General features: G+C 43.1%; 1 protein-coding gene across 1 annotated transcript; it reads left to right on the plus strand.

Moving 5' to 3' along the window:
* Nucleotides 1–786: 786 nt before the first annotated feature.
* LOC104062520 (cytochrome P450 3A9) lies at nt 787–12,563 on the plus strand. The gene is made up of 13 exons (XM_009564589.2): nt 787–968; nt 3,642–3,735; nt 4,156–4,208; nt 5,305–5,404; nt 5,995–6,108; nt 6,390–6,478; nt 7,455–7,603; nt 8,604–8,731; nt 9,393–9,477; nt 9,875–10,035; nt 10,477–10,703; nt 11,494–11,656; nt 11,868–12,563. The coding sequence occupies exons 1-13, from the start codon at nt 898–900 to the stop codon at nt 11,964–11,966; spliced, it is 1,533 nt and encodes a 510-aa protein (XP_009562884.2). The 5' UTR covers nt 787–897; the 3' UTR covers nt 11,967–12,563.
* The last annotated feature ends 6,328 nt before the right edge of the window (nt 12,564–18,891 follow it).

Here is an 18,891-nt window from a genome sequence, read left to right on the forward strand (position 1 = left end):
GCCCGGTTTTCTTTGCCATCATAACCTTCTCTTAGCATGTCCATGTCTCTAGGATGCTGCCACTTTTCTGCACCATCCTTACAGGAGAACCATTACAAGATTTGTGTTTTCCCTTTGCTTGTCTCTTTTTGTCAACTATTGCAGAAGGGCAGATGCTCTTTTTATTCACGAGCCACAAGCTGACCTTTTGGAAATGGTGGTGCTTTAACTGCTTACAGTTGTGGAACAAGCGTATTTCTCTTACAAAACACCTGGCCACAAGCCAGCAAATAAGGTGGACTTTAAAGCCTCTGTAGAGGGCAAATCCCTGCCTTCATTAGAAGCTGCCTCTGACACACCCCAGGCAGGAGCAGGCAGCTCTTGCTCTTCACAACACGTACAGAAAGAAAGATATTTTAAACAAAATCGTAAATTTTGCCAAAGTTAATTCAGCTGCCAGAAAAGATCTTGTCGTACAATATAAGAATAACCTTTTCACTTCTCTTTCCCTTTTGTAAACCAACTCTGACACCTGCTTTGGGATTTACCTTTTCTTTGTAACTTGGTTTTATTTATTTTGGAGTAGGAGCCTGGGAGCATTACTCGATAAAAAGTCAATTATTACATACAGAGAAACCAGCTGAAATACCTGACAAAATATGTATTAAATAGTTTGAGTCTTAGATAGTTCAGTCAGGCGTTTACCTATCACGTAATCAGTGCTTTTCAGATTAGCATACTTTGCTACTTTTGCCTTCCACCACTCCTCCTTCCGGATGAAAGGACAGCCCCCAAATCATGTGATTGGACACACAAAATCACACACTTGAATAAGAGCAAAACGCCCTTATTTCCCCACAGACCTAGGGCAAACACTTGAAGACAGAAGAACTCAAAACTGACCAGAGAAGAATCAAAATGAACCTTCTTCCCTCCTTCTCTATGGAAACCTGGGCCCTTCTTCTTATTTTCATGGTCCTCGTGATACTGTGAGTAAAATATTCGTTATTGGTTCTTTGCTTGTGCCACTTTCTTGTTCTTGCTGCTGTTCATTTTCATGCAAGTGGTCTGCCAAAGAGCAAAGAGGTGGGTGAAATTTCCAGATCTCCAACCTCTAGTGAGGCTCCAAGAAGTAACAGAGGAGTCCAAAGTCCGTACAAATGCACGGTCTTGCTCCAACATTTGGAATATTCCTGTACAATGTTATGATCTTGCTACTAAGAATCAAAACAATAATCAAATAATAATGGTGTCAGGCATTCGTTAGTAGCAGGATGCTGACTTCAGTGAGAATCACTGTCCGTGGGGCTATTTTCCACAGAAATACAGTCTAAGAAAGGCTGTGCCTCCCTGACTGAGGTTGCCCTGTGTGGGGAAGCAGGCACTAGATCCTACTGCATGACCTGCAGAGGTGGAGAACAACAGAAAGGCACAAGAAAAAGAGCACTCATAGGATGAGTCTTTACTCTTCCTGACTCCTTCCATAGTGCCCAGGCAAGATGCACATGCATGGGCACCTGGACCAGGGGAGGTACTTTGCAGAAGTTACATTCGCCGCACACCTGTAGGGACAGCATCTCATGCCCATTCCCACAGCCCATTCTTGGCGAGGAAAAAAAGAAAGCCTAAAGCAAGGTCAAGCTCTCTGCTCCAGGCTCTTCAGACAAACTCCATCAGGCAGAAGTGTACCCTGCAGCTTCAGAGAAGCCATACTAGTGTGAAAATGCTTTTGTCTGCTTTGCTGATGTTGTTCAGCACTGCAGTTTATCGGGCTGAAAAGCCCCGTTCTGCTGGGACATACAGCATCTCCACTGGCAGCTCCTGCCAACATGACTGGACTGACAAACTCTGTAGTGCTGATAAGCCCGTAGGCAGAGACAGCATGTTGCTATCCACAAACCTTACTGATTAATGCGCACATGAGCACAATCTATTTGTCTGCCCTGGCAATGCTCCAACTGTGGTGGTTCAGTAAGCTCTGAAACTTTTAGCCCTGTTTTTCAAATCGTTTCCTGTGATTTGGATCACTCAAAAGCCTGTTTGGAGCAGACTCTTCAGAAACTCCCCCGCTATTATTGACTCAAACCTTCATATTTCACTAACTGTGGCCACCTAAGATCACTGGTTGCCACACGACCTCCTTCTGCAGCCACATGCAATTTTGTTGTGGTGAAAGGGATGAAGCCCAGATCTTTGTGCTCTGATCTCTGAGCTAAAATAGAAATTTCACTGCCCATTAGCAGAGGGAGGATGTTCAGATGCTTCTTGCCCATCTGGGGCAGCACTATTTCAGTTCACACATGATGGAACATCAGATATTTCAGGTTCACATCCATGGTGAGAAGAAATTATTATTCTCTGGCTTTACACTGAATGGTCCTTCTCAGCCTGCAGAAAACCGTGTCACATTTTAGTCGTAAGAGCATTAGACGGCATTTTCCTGGCCATGTTTGAATTAAGCCTAGACTATACTCTAACATTTCTCAGCTTTGTAACCAGCCCAGCCTGGCATTTCCTGGTCCTCCTGCAGCCCCTGCTGCCCACGAGCATTACGAATGAGAAATCACAAACTTTTTGTGACTAGTACTGACAGAAAAGGTTATGCACTGATAAACTGAGCTCTGTGAAACCTTTCTGCACCTGCAAACACCCCATTCGCTGTTTTTTTGCCTGCTCTGGACCATAAGACGTGGTCCACTTTTGTGCTCTGGCAAAATCTGTCCTGGGGGAACGCATCTCATTTGGGGCCCCTCAAATTTAGAAAAGTATTACTAACTGCAAGGGAACTCCTGCCCTAAGCATCAGCCTAAATTCTGGCTTTTCAGGGTAGCATTCCTAGGATGCTGGCTGAGCGGCCGCTGCCATGTGGCCCAGAGAGGATCTCTGATAACATCCCTCTGCCAAACCTTTGCGGTTTTACATCCCTTCCGCAGTGAACTGCTCGCTTGGGAAGCTGCAGCTACTAACTAAAAACAAATATTTTGAGGAGCTTTTTCAACACAGCCAAAGACAAGCTTCAAAGGGCTGCAGCCTGGGCTCTTGTTGAGAAACAGAAGGCCCTGAGGTAGAAGTAATAACTTTACGGCTGCCAAAAAGGGTGCTTCAGAGGAAAGAAATCTGCAAAACTGTCAATAAAATCTAAAGAGTAAACCATCAAGACAAGACTTCCTGACGCACCACTGAGCTAGTGCCGGGCTGAGGAGAGGGAGAACAATAAATGGAATTAGCAGCTTGACAAAAACGCTGTTTGGGACATCACTTCTGGCAATGCTTTGATTTCTCTTCAATAAACACATGTAAGCTTGGTGTTGCTTCTTCCTGCTCCCTTCACTGCCTCTCCTTTGCTTGGCAATGAGCTCCTCTTCTGACTTTTGCTAAAGGCCTCTGGGTTCTGTTTCCACCAGAACACCTATGTCTTTGGAAGACAGCTGCTTCTACATCAAAGCCATCTCTCTGAAGCTCTGTGTGGCAGCAGTGAGCTTTACCACATTTATTAAGCAGTTTTTACAGGTCAATTTTATTTTGGGCTACTTTTTTCCAACTCCTGAATCAACCTCCTTTGCTTAGAGCCAAAGGGATGTTGCAGTCTCCAGGCTTAAGACAGCCTGCAGCGTCAGTGCCACCACGATATAGCATGTGGTTGTCTTTTTTTTATGCCACAGATATGGCACCTGGCCATTTCGTTTGTTCAAGAAGTTGGGCATTCCTGGACCAAGACCTCTGCCTTTCATAGGAACGTGCATGAACTATCGCAAAGTAAGTGATCGAAGCCTTCCTGGCTCCAGAAATATCCACCTTTACTCATATAGCTGTAGCTGAACAAATAGAAGGTGATGATAAGTTATCTCCAAATGCCAAGCTCTGCTCTAATGTACAGTTTGTGCAAAGGCCAGCATGGGATAAGGGCTCAGTAACACAAACCACAGGGCCCTGCCTCGACAGCATCTCCAAATGATCACCCTGGGTGGCAGATTAACAGCTGCCCTTTGCCAAGGTCCCAGCAAATTACTAATTTACACGCAAGATATACGTTTATGCTGTCCTTCACATCTTTGGAGAGAGCTCAGAAGGCAATTCTGAACGCTAGTTTACAGATACCTTACCCATTCTACCATCTCCAACACCATTCCCTCCACTGCATCCTCTCCAAGTTATTTTTTACATTGCTTTCCACAGGGTTTCTTGGATTTTGACAATGACTGTTACCAGAAATACGGGAAAGTCTGGGGGTGAGTATGAACCACACTTCTTAAGGCAAAGCAACAACCTTAGTCCATACAAAGGGGAGAAAACATTCATTAGGAAAGCTCCCTTTTCCCTGCCTGCAACCCCGTCAGTCCCAGCAGGACAAGCACAGCAATGATGAGATGCTCTTGGTGGCTTACATGAAATCCCGATGACTGCAGGGCTGTGCCGCAGTCACGTTATATGGAAATTGCCTTGACCTATGCTATGAAGGCTGCTTGAAACCTCATAACAAAAGGTCCTCACCTGTTCCTAACAAAAATCAGAAGCAAAATTATTTGCTTAAGGGAGAGTCTGGAACCAGGAGATCAAGTTCCTCTGGTTTACCAACAGCAGAGGAATGAGTGGTTCTCAGTACCGAGACAAGCAGCAGATCCAGAGTTTGCTGACTTCTTTGTGCTGCTTAGGTGGGGATTAGCGCAGCTATTGGTGCTCTGCTCCAGATAGCTCCTATAGATTTTATCACTGCTGTTATAACTTGGGCTACGCCCTTGCACTTCTCCTCTGCAATACATCCATTGGTCCCTATAGCGACTTTAAAAAATGGAGTCTGGTGAAGATATTTTTACGTAAATGGAGAAAGAGTGTAAATCCATCTCCACCTGCTCCAGGAAAACATTCAGAACTGGTGGCCGAAAAAGATGAAAACAAGGATCAAGTTTCTTCTCCAAGGGTGTTTCAGTGCTGTCAGCCCAAGTCTCCAGACACCCAATTCAAGAGCCTAAAAGGGGTCAAACAAGTCTCCTTCTAATACTATAATGTGTTTAAGTGCCTGGAAAAACACAGCAAGTCAGGGGAGAAAGTGAAGACACTTGCTTCGTTTAGTATGTGGTCCTTTGAGGGGCTGAGCCCTGCTCATTTCCCAGTAAATATGGAAGGCATTTAGCCCCTTTTATCATTTGCAAAAACAGATGGAAAAGGACTTCCTTTTCCCATCTCCAATTCCTACATTTCTGTACTTGGTCATCTGCAGAGCAGCAAGGCTGGTGATGGGAGAGGGTTCATTTAACAGGCACCAGCCAAGTCTTGCACTTCAAGTATCTGGAATTGTTTATCTGCCTCCTCTTCTCCCCTCACCAGGTTTTATGATGGCAGGCAACCTGTGATGGGTGTCATGGACCCCCAAATCATTAAAACTGTGCTGGTTAAAGAGTGTTACTCCACCTTTACCAACCGGAGGGTAAGAGCACAAGAATTTGATGTGCTAGAGTCCAGAAAAAGTACAGGGGAAGACAAGCATGTAGCAGGGCTCCCACAGGGTATGAGTGACTGCACTACAGGGATTACTGTAAATGGCCACTGTATGTCACTGTTCCCCTGCCTTACAGCTTGGGGATTGCATACCCCACTGGCAGAGGAAGCTGTTCACCTGCTCTTGAGACAAATTCTGCTCTCACACCTACATAAATATACACATGTGGATGAATTTGATTGTATGAGCATGCAGGAATCTGCGAGGCTCCAGCTCGCAGATTCAGGCTCTGGGTGGCATGGTTAGGTGTGGGTGCACACACATACATAGGTGCGTTGGGCTTGTAGGGTTACCTGTTCTGGGTACGGAAATGGCCTCTCATCACTGTTTTATTGCAGGAAAAGTGATCATTTATGCATGTGTGTTTTGAGAGAGGCTGTTCGTAAGATCGTAGCCTGTGGCCAGCTGTAATGCCCTGAAATAGCCTGGGATGTGGTTTCCACATTGTTATACCTCCCTCCTTGCAAGGAAACTGCTATATTTTTCTGGGGTTAACACCTTGCCTTTTTCTCCTCTAGCATGTAGATATAGTAGGGGTGCTGAGCAATGCTATCTCATTAGCTGAAGACGAACAGTGGAAAAGGATTCGTACTGTGCTCTCTCCAGTCTTCACCAGTGGGAAACTAAAGGAGGTAAAACAGAGGAGCAGGTACAAACTAAATCAGAAAGTCAGTAGATAGTGGTTCCAGGCTGAGATTGCCACAGGGGTCCAATTTCTTTAGTCAGAGCCTGGCAACTAAGCTGGCTTGTTTAATTTATGCCTAATTTAAAACTAAAAATGGACTTAAAATAAAAGCTTAGCAGAAAGATCTTGTTTGTAAATATTCATGAAACTCCCTGTAGTCTTCGTAAGTCTGTCTTAAAGGACTAAAATGTACTATCTTTAAGTGACCAGCTCTGGTTTGTGTTACAGATGTTACCTATAATGAAGCACTATGGGGAAGTTTTGGTGAAAAATGTTCAGAAGCAAATAGAAAAGGACAGCACTGTATCTGTAAAGGAGTAAGTAACTGCTAGGTACAGCAGCCTAAGCAGCAAACCTTGTTAACAAGTTATTCATTACTGGCAACGCACCTTGCTCACCAAGCGCAGCAGACCTCTGAAATGAGGGACTGGGCTTAGCAAAAGCCTAGCTGGAAATTTGAAAGGGAAAAATCAAGCTGGGATGTTAGTGCAGTTTCCTAGAGGCAGACTCCCAGAGAGAAGCCTTGTAAAGGAAGTTAGATGGAGAGATTCACAGCTTTGTGAATCCACAGATCCAAGATAACCCCAGTCAAACCCAGTTTTCACTGCACACACTCAGAATTTCTGTGTGCCATTGCTGGCCATTCCACCCCACACACAGCACCGAGGGATGCTCATCCATCACTTGCCCTACTGCTGGAGGGTGTGGGGAGGGAGGCCAAAGTGTGGCACTGGCCATGCTGCCCTCACCTGTGCCCTCCACATAGGCTCTGGAACAAACCCTGTGCATTTTATTCTCGGTTTCACAGCATAGATGCAAAGGGGAGAAGCTACATGTCAGTAGTTGCACACTAGAAAAGCTCTCCCCTACAAGAGCCTCGTCAGGAGAGGATTTGGGCAGTTTCTTATATCATCGGGCTGTGCTGGGTTGAACAAGACCATTTTGATGGCACGTTCAAAGCAAGGGGTGTTCTCACTCCTTCCCAAGGAGATAACATACTCAAGAGCCACATGCTGTCATTGCACTAACCTGCTCATGTAGCTACATGCTGTTTTAACATCCTCCAAAAAGCTGTCTGACTTTAAAACACATGCAGGCTTGAGACAAGCTCCCTAAAAACCTATCCCTTCCACTATAAGCACTTTCCAGTTACCTTATATCCAATTTCTTTTTCAAAACCAGAGTAAGAGGTCTTATGAGACTTGAAATTTAAATGTCACATAGGCATTAGGAAAAAAATATATTCACTTGGTCCAAATATTTAACCACAGCCCGTTTTCCATATTTTCTCAGCCTCTTTGGAAGCTACAGCATGGATGTTGTCACCAGCACTTCATTCGGTGTCAACATTGACTCCATGAACAACCCTGAAGACCCCTTTGTCAGAGAGATGCAGAAGTTCGTCAATATTAACTTTTTTAGCCTGCTCGCTATCTTGACATGTAAATGACTTTTGTTGTAAACTTCATTCAGGTGTCAGAGTACTAGTGAAGTGTGACTTTAGCAAGCGTACCAGGGACTGGTTCATCTATACATTAACCAGTCACCTAGGGCTTAAAATAACATGACTAGTTAGGATGGAATTCCTAATAGCTCTTGTCTTATCGCTTCCTCATTGTTAACTTTGCATCAAAACTCTGGGAAGGAGATGGACAAGAACTTCCTACACCTTTGGCATTCACAACGCAAGAAACTTGTCATCATCCCAGCCAATATCCAAATAAGCGCTGGAAAATGATTCAGGAGTTGAAAAGGAAGTTCAGCTTGAGGAGGGTGCTTCTATTTGAAGTGCATTTTCTGGAAGAGTGTTGGATGGGGCCTGTAATTACACACAGTTCCCTAGCGGTTCAATAACTTACCGAAGGATCTTAAATCACTTGCAACCTTAAATCAAGGTTCAATACCTTGCTAGAACACGAGGAAGGTTGTGATCTGGTGCTGTAGGTCTCAGGAATCTGTACACAAGCTCAAGATGCCATGTCTATAATGAAGGAAAAGCCCTGAAGGGATCTTGAAAATCTTTGCATGAGCATGGCCTGGCAGTGAAGAGCTCAGCCTGAGAAAAAGGAATTCAGAATTTGCAATATTTCTCTTCTGTGTCACGTTCCTGTCAGTGCTGTACAACAGACAGAAGTATCCTGTCCCGGGAAAGCAGTGCCTTAGAAGAAGGTGGCATATGCTTTGCTCATCTCTTAACGCAAAGATTATACCCACCTCACTTGTGCTCAGACAGGAACTTGGAAGTGGGTTGCATTAAGACAAACTGTCCTAAGAAAGAGAAACAGGGAAAAAGGCAAGTTCAAGCTTTGCTGAAGTAAAAAAAATCAGGATAAGAAATAAATTCTCATTATCTTCATTACTTCCTCAGTAATGTCCATAGTTATCTCATAGGAGGTGGAGTTTGTTTACGGTGTACAATTTCATTCTCAATTTGTTTTTCAGTTACATTTCCATTCATTGGTCCGCTTTTGAACAAGATGAATGTAAGCTTCTTCCCCAATGACGTTGTCGATTTTTTCATGAGATCCATCACCAAAATTAAGCAAGATCGTGAAAAGGATCCTCACAAGGTAAGCGAGCATGAATTTGCTAGCAATTGTGACAGAAAGTCCATTTAAGTGAAATATAGTAAGGGTGATGATATCAAAGGTGAAGCCAAACTGCAATGACTCAAACCACTGAATCTACTTAAATGTAAACACTTGATTCTAATACTGTCAGAAAAGCTTCACCTGACCAGTCCTGGCAGAAAGGCAAGTGGACTTCGTACATCCATGATTGGAAGTTAAATCTGGATAAAGGCCTGCTAGAATTACATTAATCTTGGGTTTGCAAAACTTGCAATAACTCAAAGAGACTCCCTGAAGAAGTTTAGGCAGAGGATGAGAGAAGACTAAACAGCACAAGAGCAGCAATATCACCTTGCAGGGTTGCAGCTTCCCCTCTAGCTTTTCAAAAATTGAAGCTGCTTCCTTGCAAAATTCTCCCTTTCAGAGTTTGGATCCCTTTCCCGAAATTCATTCAAGACACTATTCTCCCACCTGATGCCTTCATGAAAAGGACAGATGGGTTTCCAAAATAAGACGCAAGCGCTGTGTTTTACAACAAGAAAGTCCTGTGCATTTTGGGATTGCTTTCAGTTTAAAAACTGTGCTTAGGCTGTGAAATTTGCTCATCTAATCTGCCCTGAGGGACCTGTCACCAAAGAATCTCTCCTGTTTTTCTTCTCAGGGCAGAGTGGATTTTCTGCAGCTGATGATCGAAGCCCAAAACTCACCCACTGAAGGAAGCAAAGAAGCAAATCACCCATATAAATGTAACAACATCCAAATATTCCTCATGGGAGCAAGGGTTGTAGGAACAAGGAAAGTAAGGGGTGCTATTTCCCAGAGAAAGGCCCAACAGGTCACCACCATCTCTACTGACTACCTCCAGGCAGAAGTCTGTCCCTTGTTACCAGCACTGGGGCTAAAGGGTATCCTCCAGGTCCTTTGCCAGGGATTAGGACTGCTACATCAGTCATTTATTTCTGGGAGATCATCTGGCTCATCTATCAAACAACTTTTTTCCAGACAGAGTAGATATAAGCGTGTTATCAGAAAACAACCATAACAAACATGCCTTGACCCCATCATCTGTTGCTCCCTGTTCCTTGCTGAGATTGCCAGCCAACATCAGTTTTGCTTATTTCCCCACATCCTCTCTCCTCACAGCCCTGACTGACCTAGAGATCCTTTCGCAAGCATTCATCTTTATTTTTGCTGGCTACGAGACCATCAGCACCACGCTTTCCTACACGGCATATGAACTGGCTTTGCACCCTGATGTGCAGCAAAAACTGCTGAACGAAATCGACTCCGTTTTTCCCAACAAGGTAAGAGGACCTCAAGTGATGGCGAAGACACTCTGACCCTGCTGCCTTCCTTATGCAGTCAAGACAATGAGAAATCTTTAGCTCCTAAACACCTTCCTTCTGAGATCTTTCAACAGCTCTAATAAACACAGTGAAAAAAACTGAGCCCTGCATCTATTTTGTTTAGGCCATTGACACCTCACAGGCCACCCCACTGCACAAAGTCATTTGCCGTACTCTGCACCTATGCACAAGTAGAAGTGAATTTCCAGGCATTTTCATCACTCAGAGATAGAAAACGAAACCGATTATGCAATTCCTACCTTATGTTTTGTTCTTCAGTGAGTCTGAGTCATAGTTGGGGCAACAGCAGTTGAGGATGCTCTGGTCTTGGTAGTCATTTTGTGACAATCCAATTGTCATGCCAACATACCTATTTGCCTTTCTCCTGTCATCCTACAGGCTCCTCTCACATATGAAGCAATGATGAAAATGGAATATCTTGACATGACAGTGAGCGAAACTCTTCGGCTTTTCCCCATCGGAGGACGGCTTGAGAGAACCTGCAAGAAAGATGTAGAAATAAATGGAGTGACCATTCCCAAAGGAGCCATTGTTATGATCCCATCCTATACCCTGCATCGTGACCCCAAGCACTGGCCTAACCCAGAAGAGTTCAGACCAGAAAGGTACAAAAAGTGTAATAAAAAGGAAGAAATACCGTGCTGCTTTTCCCCTCACATAGTAATTAAGTATTAATCTCTGATTAGCTTCCTAATGGTGTCCTTCCTATCTTTTTACAAACAATACCCATGAGAAATAGCAGACTCACGGGAACATCTTTTTAAGACGAAAATAAGCTTTACACTTAACCAGGGTTTCAAACAACATAATCTTATTGGGAGAACAACATTGATACTTCGCATCTTGTACGGTTTTTAGGCTTGCTGATAGAGTAGGTAGAAGGCGAGGGTTTTGTGATTGCTAACCTTCTTTCTGTAGAGTCTTCTTTGCTGATTCTATTTCCATCACACAGGCTTTGCTACAAAAAATACCAGAGTTGATCCTTCCAGAGCTGCTTTCTCTCTGTTTTCAGAGGACTGATAACTTCTCCCTTGTTGGTTATTTCTATAATTGGTATCAACCTCTCATTCTCAGCAAGACTGAAGCCATGGGCTTGCTTGTAACAGACAACCCCTGCTTTCTCTCTCACTGAATACAATAGATACAGCTGCTATGGAAGTGTGTAGATTACCACATTGCTCTTAACTTCTACGGCATTAAACTAAAGGCTTAAGTGTGATCCCACCCCATCCTGGATGGGGGCTCTGACACAGCACTCGATTGCTGAGATATCTTACTGAAAAGCCAAACAAATCTCTGTAGGGCTCAGGCAAGAGGTGTCCGAGTAAGTGATGCAGATGTGGCTTTTTCATTTTTACTGCCTTATTTTTATTCCCCAACCATGTAATTATACAGGTTCAGTAAGGAAAACAAAGAGGCCGTAGACCCATATACGTACCTGCCCTTTGGAGCTGGTCCCAGAAACTGCATCGGGATGCGGTTTGCTCTCCTGACTCTGAAGGCTGCCCTCATCGTCCTATTGCAACATTTCACTTTCCACACCTGCAAAGAAACTGAGGTGAGGAGCACATCATGCTTTGAAGTTCTCACATGAAGGGAGAAGTGCCCGGTTACCCTCTGTGGGTGCTAATACCAGTTGCTTTGCACTCTCAGGGGTGGCCCACCTTCAACACTACAGATCAGGTTATGTTCAAACCACGGCCGAGTTCTTCCCTTAATCTCCACTTATTTGTCTTTCTCCAACTGTGCCTTTTCTCTTCTTGTTGCAGATCCCTCTCAAGATATTTTCATTTGGACTCTTAAGACCAGAAAACCCAATTATTTTGAAGATAGTCCCCCGGACCAACACCGCACCTCCAAAGGCGTAAAACTCAGCCATGGCTGCAATTATTCTCTGGTGTCTAATGAGTGCTGTGCCAACAAAAGGGATCACACTTTGCAGGAAATCTACCTTACACATACATGCACAGAAGAGCAGCTCTAGTTAATTCTGGAAGCAATTACTACATATTTACTAATAAACATAGCTGTCAGAAATGTAATGTGGATCACTGGGCAGTGACAATATGCAGTGTCCTTAATTTTGATTGCAGAAAACAAGAAATAAATCCAAATGGGAAGCTGATCATCCACTTCTAAGGGGACTTCTCTGTCTGGAGAGAAGGAATTACTGTCGCATCCAAGAGAAACAAGGTGTGATGGAAATTCAAACTGTCAGACCTTGCTGGGCAGGGATGGGTGACATTCTTAGTGTACTGATGCTTGAAATTTCATGTGTTATAATTGAGCCGACTGGTGTGAGACTATATCCTAGTTACCAAGCCTCTCTTGTGCCATGTGTTAATTAAACTAAAGTGTGTACAAATACTGTCATTAAAAATGTTTGAGAGCTGCTCTGTGTTGTGTAAAGCAGCTGATCACTTCCTATTTAAAAATTGTATTCAGCCTCAACCATTGAAATTATCCATGTACATTGCTTTCCACTTAATTTAATGAATCTGATCCTTCATTTAATGCGATCAAACCCTCCCGTTTGTACAGTATTTTGCAAACACTATAACTCCCACCTCAGTTTGATTAAGAGGTTGCCTTCAGTTCAACACTAGCCAACCCTCTTCTGCACTGGAGTGACAGAGGATGGATTGCAGAGAGCAGCAGGAACAGCTTGAAGGAGATGGTGATAACACTGCAGGAGGGCCACTGCTCCTAGAGATACTGTCTGGACACAGCATAGAGCTAAGCCTTGCCTCCTCCCAGAGCCAGGGATGGGGTTTTTGCATTGCCTGTGGTGGGATTTTAGCCTGCCGTGAGCTGCTTGGCTCTTGAACTGCTCCAGAGCTGGTGCCCTGTGAGCTGGTCCGGCTATCAGCATGATGCTTTGACCAAAGGACTTATTCTGTCCCTGACCATATAAACAGGAAGGATGAAAAATAGCAAGTGGGAGGTTCTCCTGGATCAGATTTTCACACATCGGTTAACCCCTGTATATTACATTGGCTCTGACAGCTACGAAACAAGAAGGATGCTAGTGAAATGGGAAAGGTTTTCAGAAGGGCTGCAAGCCAGATCAAGTCACCACCTAATTTCTCCCATCACCCTTCACCTCAAGGCCATATTTTCCAAATCTTGGTCATATAATTTTCATCGCCACATGTTTTTCTCTTTAGTCTAGCAGATAAAATTGCAACATGATACAAATGCTGCAATCTAGACTAGCATAGTCCAAATTTTTTCAAGAATTCATGTCCGTTCTTTAATGAGGGCAATTAAGGGGCTTAGGAGTGGCCAGTCAACGGTGCAGTGGTTTCCTGATCACTGGAAATCACCAAATCAAAGCTGTCCATTTTTCAGGAAGACACAGCAATGTTTACCAGGCTCTAATTCGAGAGTTTGCAGCTTGCGCTGTCCCAAAAGGCAGATAAATCAATTATAGTGCTCCCTTCTGATTCATCATCTGTGAAAAATTGTTTGGGTTTTGCTATGTACACAGAAAGGCATAGTTAGAAGGGCTGCCAATAAGGCCCTTCTTCGGTTTAAACCGTTGCTCATCTCTTAACAGGGGCTAAAAACCTTCAGTGGAAGAGTTGGACCTGTCTTACTGTCGCAATGCTGCAGCAGCCAGCTTTGATGGAGAAAGTGCAACGCCCTTGTACAAACTCATGAAAAGAGGGTGTTTTCCTGATAGAAAATTAGTGCTAGGCATAATTAACTTAGAGTTCAAGAAAGGTTAGAGAAAGGGGAAGCCATCGTGAAGACAGCAAGTCACTTGCATGCCAAACCGATACTTTAAGATAAAGAAATATCATTTTGGTATCTCACGAGCAAAAATCAAGCACCTTTGTAGGGTGCTGAGAACCAGAAATGGTTAATCCAGCCATTCAACAAGACAGACAGTCCCTGCCCAGCACGTGGCATCTCTAGGAATGAAGTCATTAGTGTAGCTGTACAGATCATTCATCCCAATGTGAAAAATGTGACTAATTCTCTGGCTTCAGCCAATTATGACCTGCCAGGACTATCATAACAGCCCATAAATAATGTGTAACAAAATCATGGTAATGAGTCTTCTAGAAGAAAATTAGATCCTCCGTGTCTTAACTCCATAAAACTACTTTGCTTATAAGGGCTGCCTCCATCATTCCTAGCACTTTCCATTGCTTCACTGGCCATCCTTCAGAAATGGATGTGACTTGGCCAGGAGTCTGCTGGTCCTGGTCACTGTGCGTGCATCAGATTTGTTTTCACTGGTTTGGCTGTTTCCTTTTTAAACCAGCCATACCACTGTTTACTTTCACATGTTTTTGCTGATAAAACCTTTATCTAGACCTTGCTGATCCCTTTAGCAAGCCTGAGACAAGGTATTATCCCAAGATAGCTGGGTCTTCTTCAAGAGGAAAGAGCTTCCAAACACAGCACAAAGTAGAAATTAATTCTGGGGACGCTTCAGTTTCACTTCCTCCTCTAAATCCTCCCAAACCCTAAGAAGGGCAAATAAAAGAGTGAAGAAAATCTATTGCATCAACCTTTTAAAAAATAGGCTTTACTCAAAGATTTTTCAACCGTGTCTCAGAGAAGGTGGTAGCCTTCATCACTCTGCAAGCATAACACACACCCTCTTAAAACACTGGCTGATTGCTCAGGTAGACTTCTGTAAGTATGCAGAAACACAGAAAGGCTTGCTGGGGACTTTCCAGAGGAGATACATAAAGCATCTGAGAACCATTATTGTATCAGTCCTGACAAAAGACAAAAATGGTTATAAGTGGGGAGATTTGTTTTCTGTTTCTCAGTTAACTACAGCAGAGTAACCATCAATGTTACAGTAGCTTGCTTAAATGATGCAATACTTCCAATGGATTGCAACGATCAAATGGATTTTATGAAAAACAGGTTTCCTGCTTACAGGAGAGGAATATTTCATGTGCTTCACCAAGTCAGTTATTAGGCATTTCAATACCAGGCTGAGCCATGACACATAGAAGAATGGCTTGACTATAACCAAACCAAGTGTCCCTAAAGTATTGAAGTCTTTTGCAATTGCACCTTGCCTTTAAAGTGAAAAATGAAACATTTTCAGGCATATTTCACCCAAAAGGAAGAATAGGCACATTCCTCTTTTTAGCTTACCCTCTCTACTGAGGTGTATTTTCTCTACTGCTACTCTGGCATCAGAAGGTGTAGAAATGAGAATCAGCAGGCAGGATTTCAGTTCTCACAGTCCCTCCTTGCTCTCCCCGTCTCCCTAATAGGAGCAACAAACCAGCATGGGGAATTACTACGGTTTGACAGATAGCTTGGAAATGTGGAAAACCTGTAGCTGAATTTATGCACTGACATCACCTTTATCTGCTGTAATGGAGAGAATTAGGCATATTGAATCGTTCATGATACAGATATGGAATTTTGAAAACCCTTACTATTGCACAAATGTTGACAGGATATTTTATTTACTGCATCATTAAAGGTTAAAGAGACTCATTCTCCAGAGGATTCTTTTTTTTTTATCCCTTAATATCAATTAAAGCTAATTTCAGCTCTACCCTAATGATTAACATAAAATATGGAAAAAGCTCTAACTGAGCATTTCTGTTCATTACTTCAATTCTCTTGTATTGCCAGGGCATTTTATAGGTACTGATGCAGCTTTATATCACCCATGACACGGTTAATTTTCCCCTCAGAGCTTTTTTTGTTACTGTACACTTGAAGATTCTGCAAAGATGCACAAAATACCTTTGATGATATGATTCAAAGTTTTTACTTAACCAGTTCATAGCTGATAATCAGTGATGTTCTCTGTGGGCTCTCCTACCCGGCTGGGTACAATGCCTAGATACAAATTTATTTCGTTACATGGTCTACAGTCTCCATATCATATAACGCGTAAGTATACTGATATATTTGCGCAGTCGAAGTTTGCAAATGGAGTGGGGAAGGCAATATAACTGTTCAAGGGAAAATGAAAAACCTCGCATGCCACTTGTGAACTGAAGCCACTCCAGTACAGCTGGATGCATTTACCTATCTTTGCTTGGCAAAACACTAGTTCCATCAACACACCACGGAGTGCCCAGAAAAAGAAGTTACAACCCATCCCCTGGATTAGATATTAGGAAGAAATTTTTTATGCTGAGGGTGATGAAACACTGGAACAAGTTGCACAGAGAAGTGGTAGATACTCAATCTTTGGTCATTCAAGGTCAGGTTGGATGGGGCTCTGAGCAACCTGATCTAGTTCTGCAGAAGGGTTGGACTGGATGACCTTCATGGTCCCATCCAACCCAAACTATTCTATAATTCTGTGACTATATCGGGGATTCATGAAACCCAGCTGAGAAGGTATAGGTCCCCCATCCTAGGGCTGCCCAGCTGTTTTTACTCTGGAATTGCAGGTAATAAGACTGGAAAACAATTTTGGAAAATAAACCACATAAACCACCAGTATGGTAAACAGAGTTTTGCATCAACTTGCCTCAATCTTGTCTAACCTTTTCAGAACTTGTTTACTTGTATCCTAATTTTAGGGTATTTATTGTTAACAAACACCAATTTGGGATTGATCTGTATTCCAAAGGTCACAACAAAAGCCAGAGGGAAAGAGAAGAGAAATACAGATACTCCTAAGAAGGTCAGCTGCTGCCACTCAGGCTGCTCTCTGGTGGTAACCACACATCAATCAGCCCACTAGTAGCCTTAGCAACATCTATGGAGGTGAGCAGATGTCTGATGATCCAAATAATTGTAACAGACTCCAGCAGAAATCACCTGGATGTAGAAGAGGGGGGTCATACGTTTGCTGATTCCCCTTGCCAAGAAACGAAGCGGTTCCCATCCTGGCCGTTGAACTAAAGTTGTGTAGGACGCTGTACTGAGCTACGTGCATCTACTCAAACAAGTCACTGAACACACCACTCTTGTTTTCCTCATCTTTTCAAAACTGCAGGTAGTTTTCTGCTTCTCCCTGCTGAATTTTCTTGTTTAGCTTTCAATAACCGGGATTAATTTGGCTGGGACTAAGTGAAACAGCCCTCTTAAGTGGAAGAGCTACCTAATAAAGTTTTAATGGAAGATATTATTTCTGTTCTTTACATAACATTAAAAGTCAGTCAGGAAATGAAAGCCCAGGAGGGTTAGGAGTGTTGGAAACACTTAGCAATGTAGTCTTTTCTTCAGGGAGTTCACAGTCTAAATGTTGCCCTAAAGAAACAGAAACTGCAAACACAGTCATCCTGTGCTATTACAGAATTAGCTAGCATATATGTATATATACACACATATAAAGGGCAGAGGGCTATCTATTTCGTCTTTGGAGAGACTTGCCAATACCAGGTCTGATATCCCACAGGGAGTGTCTGGGCTGAGGAGCTTGGTGCCTAGATCATGACACAGTGCATTTACCTGCTCTGCACCACCAAGTATACAACTTATCTTTACCAGAGACATTTAAATACCAAACCCACTGCTGTCTTAGGGCTTTATTTTTTACTATTTTAAAGAATTGGTCAGTTTGGGCTATTCACTAACCCACAACCTGAATTTAAGAAACCTTGTTATCGCTACTTCTTAGTTATTTTCTTGCTGTGCTAAACTTCTGTGCAAGACCAGCAAGAGCAGTAACAGAAATCCATTTTTCAGTAGCAAAACTGTTCTCAGCCTCCCCAGAGAGGGGCAGTGACATTTAAGCACGTATCAGGAAGGACAGTTAAAACAGGTCAAAAGAGCACCTTGAATTTTTAAAACATTGACCCTTGAGTTTAAAAAGTCTACCTTTCAAGTTTGGGTTGGCTGAGAAGAATCACACTTTGTTACTGATATTTAAGACTGTTTTGTGCCAACTTAATAATAAAAGAATACTATTTTTCTAAGGTGGAAAGCAGAGATTTACACTGTCAGCAACACTGAGAAGTACAAAGTGCTAACACTTCAAAATCTCCCCTCCAGGTAAAGTATCCAAGTACTTTCGGTCCTTGGATCTGGGCTGTTGCAGACCCCCCCTTACCCATACCTGACCCTAATCTCTGTTGCTAACCATGAAGAGATGCCTCCTGACAAATCCAGGCAGAGCTTAGATGCCAACACTACCCTCGGGTCTTGTCCCAGGACCTGCTGTAAACCTCAGGGTGTTACATAGATGAATAATATATAGATATTCATAGATGGCTTTCACAGCTTCAGGTCTCAGCTTTTGTCAGCACTTACATTTATGTCAAAAGGGTCATCAAGAAGTTAAATCATCCCTGATAGAAGTCCATTTGCCCCTTGAATGTCTAGTGCAAGAGGTCTTCTGCTATTTCTCTGACAAAGACCTTGATCTGAAGAAATGATGGATGACAAAGATCTGGCCCTGGAAGTTAGTAATCACTACCCCAAGTCAAACATATTCAAAAGCTGTTTGAAACTAGTGAAAAGCAAACTTCAAAATGCCAGAGCATAAATCTTCAGAGGCCCAGAGGTGGAAGCAGCGAAGTTCACACAGTGCTTCAAAAGACAGAATTCTGCAGCAGTACAAACGATGTCTATCAAGGAGCCATCACAGGGAAGCGGTTGGATGCACTGCTGTGCTAACCCAATGCTAAGGACAGCACAAACAATAAGAAATTAAAATGCACGGTCACAAAACCCAGTGCACAACAACTTCTGGCACTGGTTTGTTTTGTTTATTATAAAGCCACCTTGGCTTTGTATTGGGTTTCCTGCCTTCTCTCTGCACGCTGGCAGCAGATCCAGAGAAGGTCTTTGGCTTTTTGCTAAAATATTCAAATATTGGTTTCCTTTGCAGCACCTGCTCCTTTG

The sequence above is a fragment of the Cuculus canorus genome, chromosome 15, assembly GCF_017976375.1.
Source record: "Cuculus canorus isolate bCucCan1 chromosome 15, bCucCan1.pri, whole genome shotgun sequence".
NCBI classification, from domain to species: domain Eukaryota; kingdom Metazoa; phylum Chordata; class Aves; order Cuculiformes; family Cuculidae; genus Cuculus; species Cuculus canorus.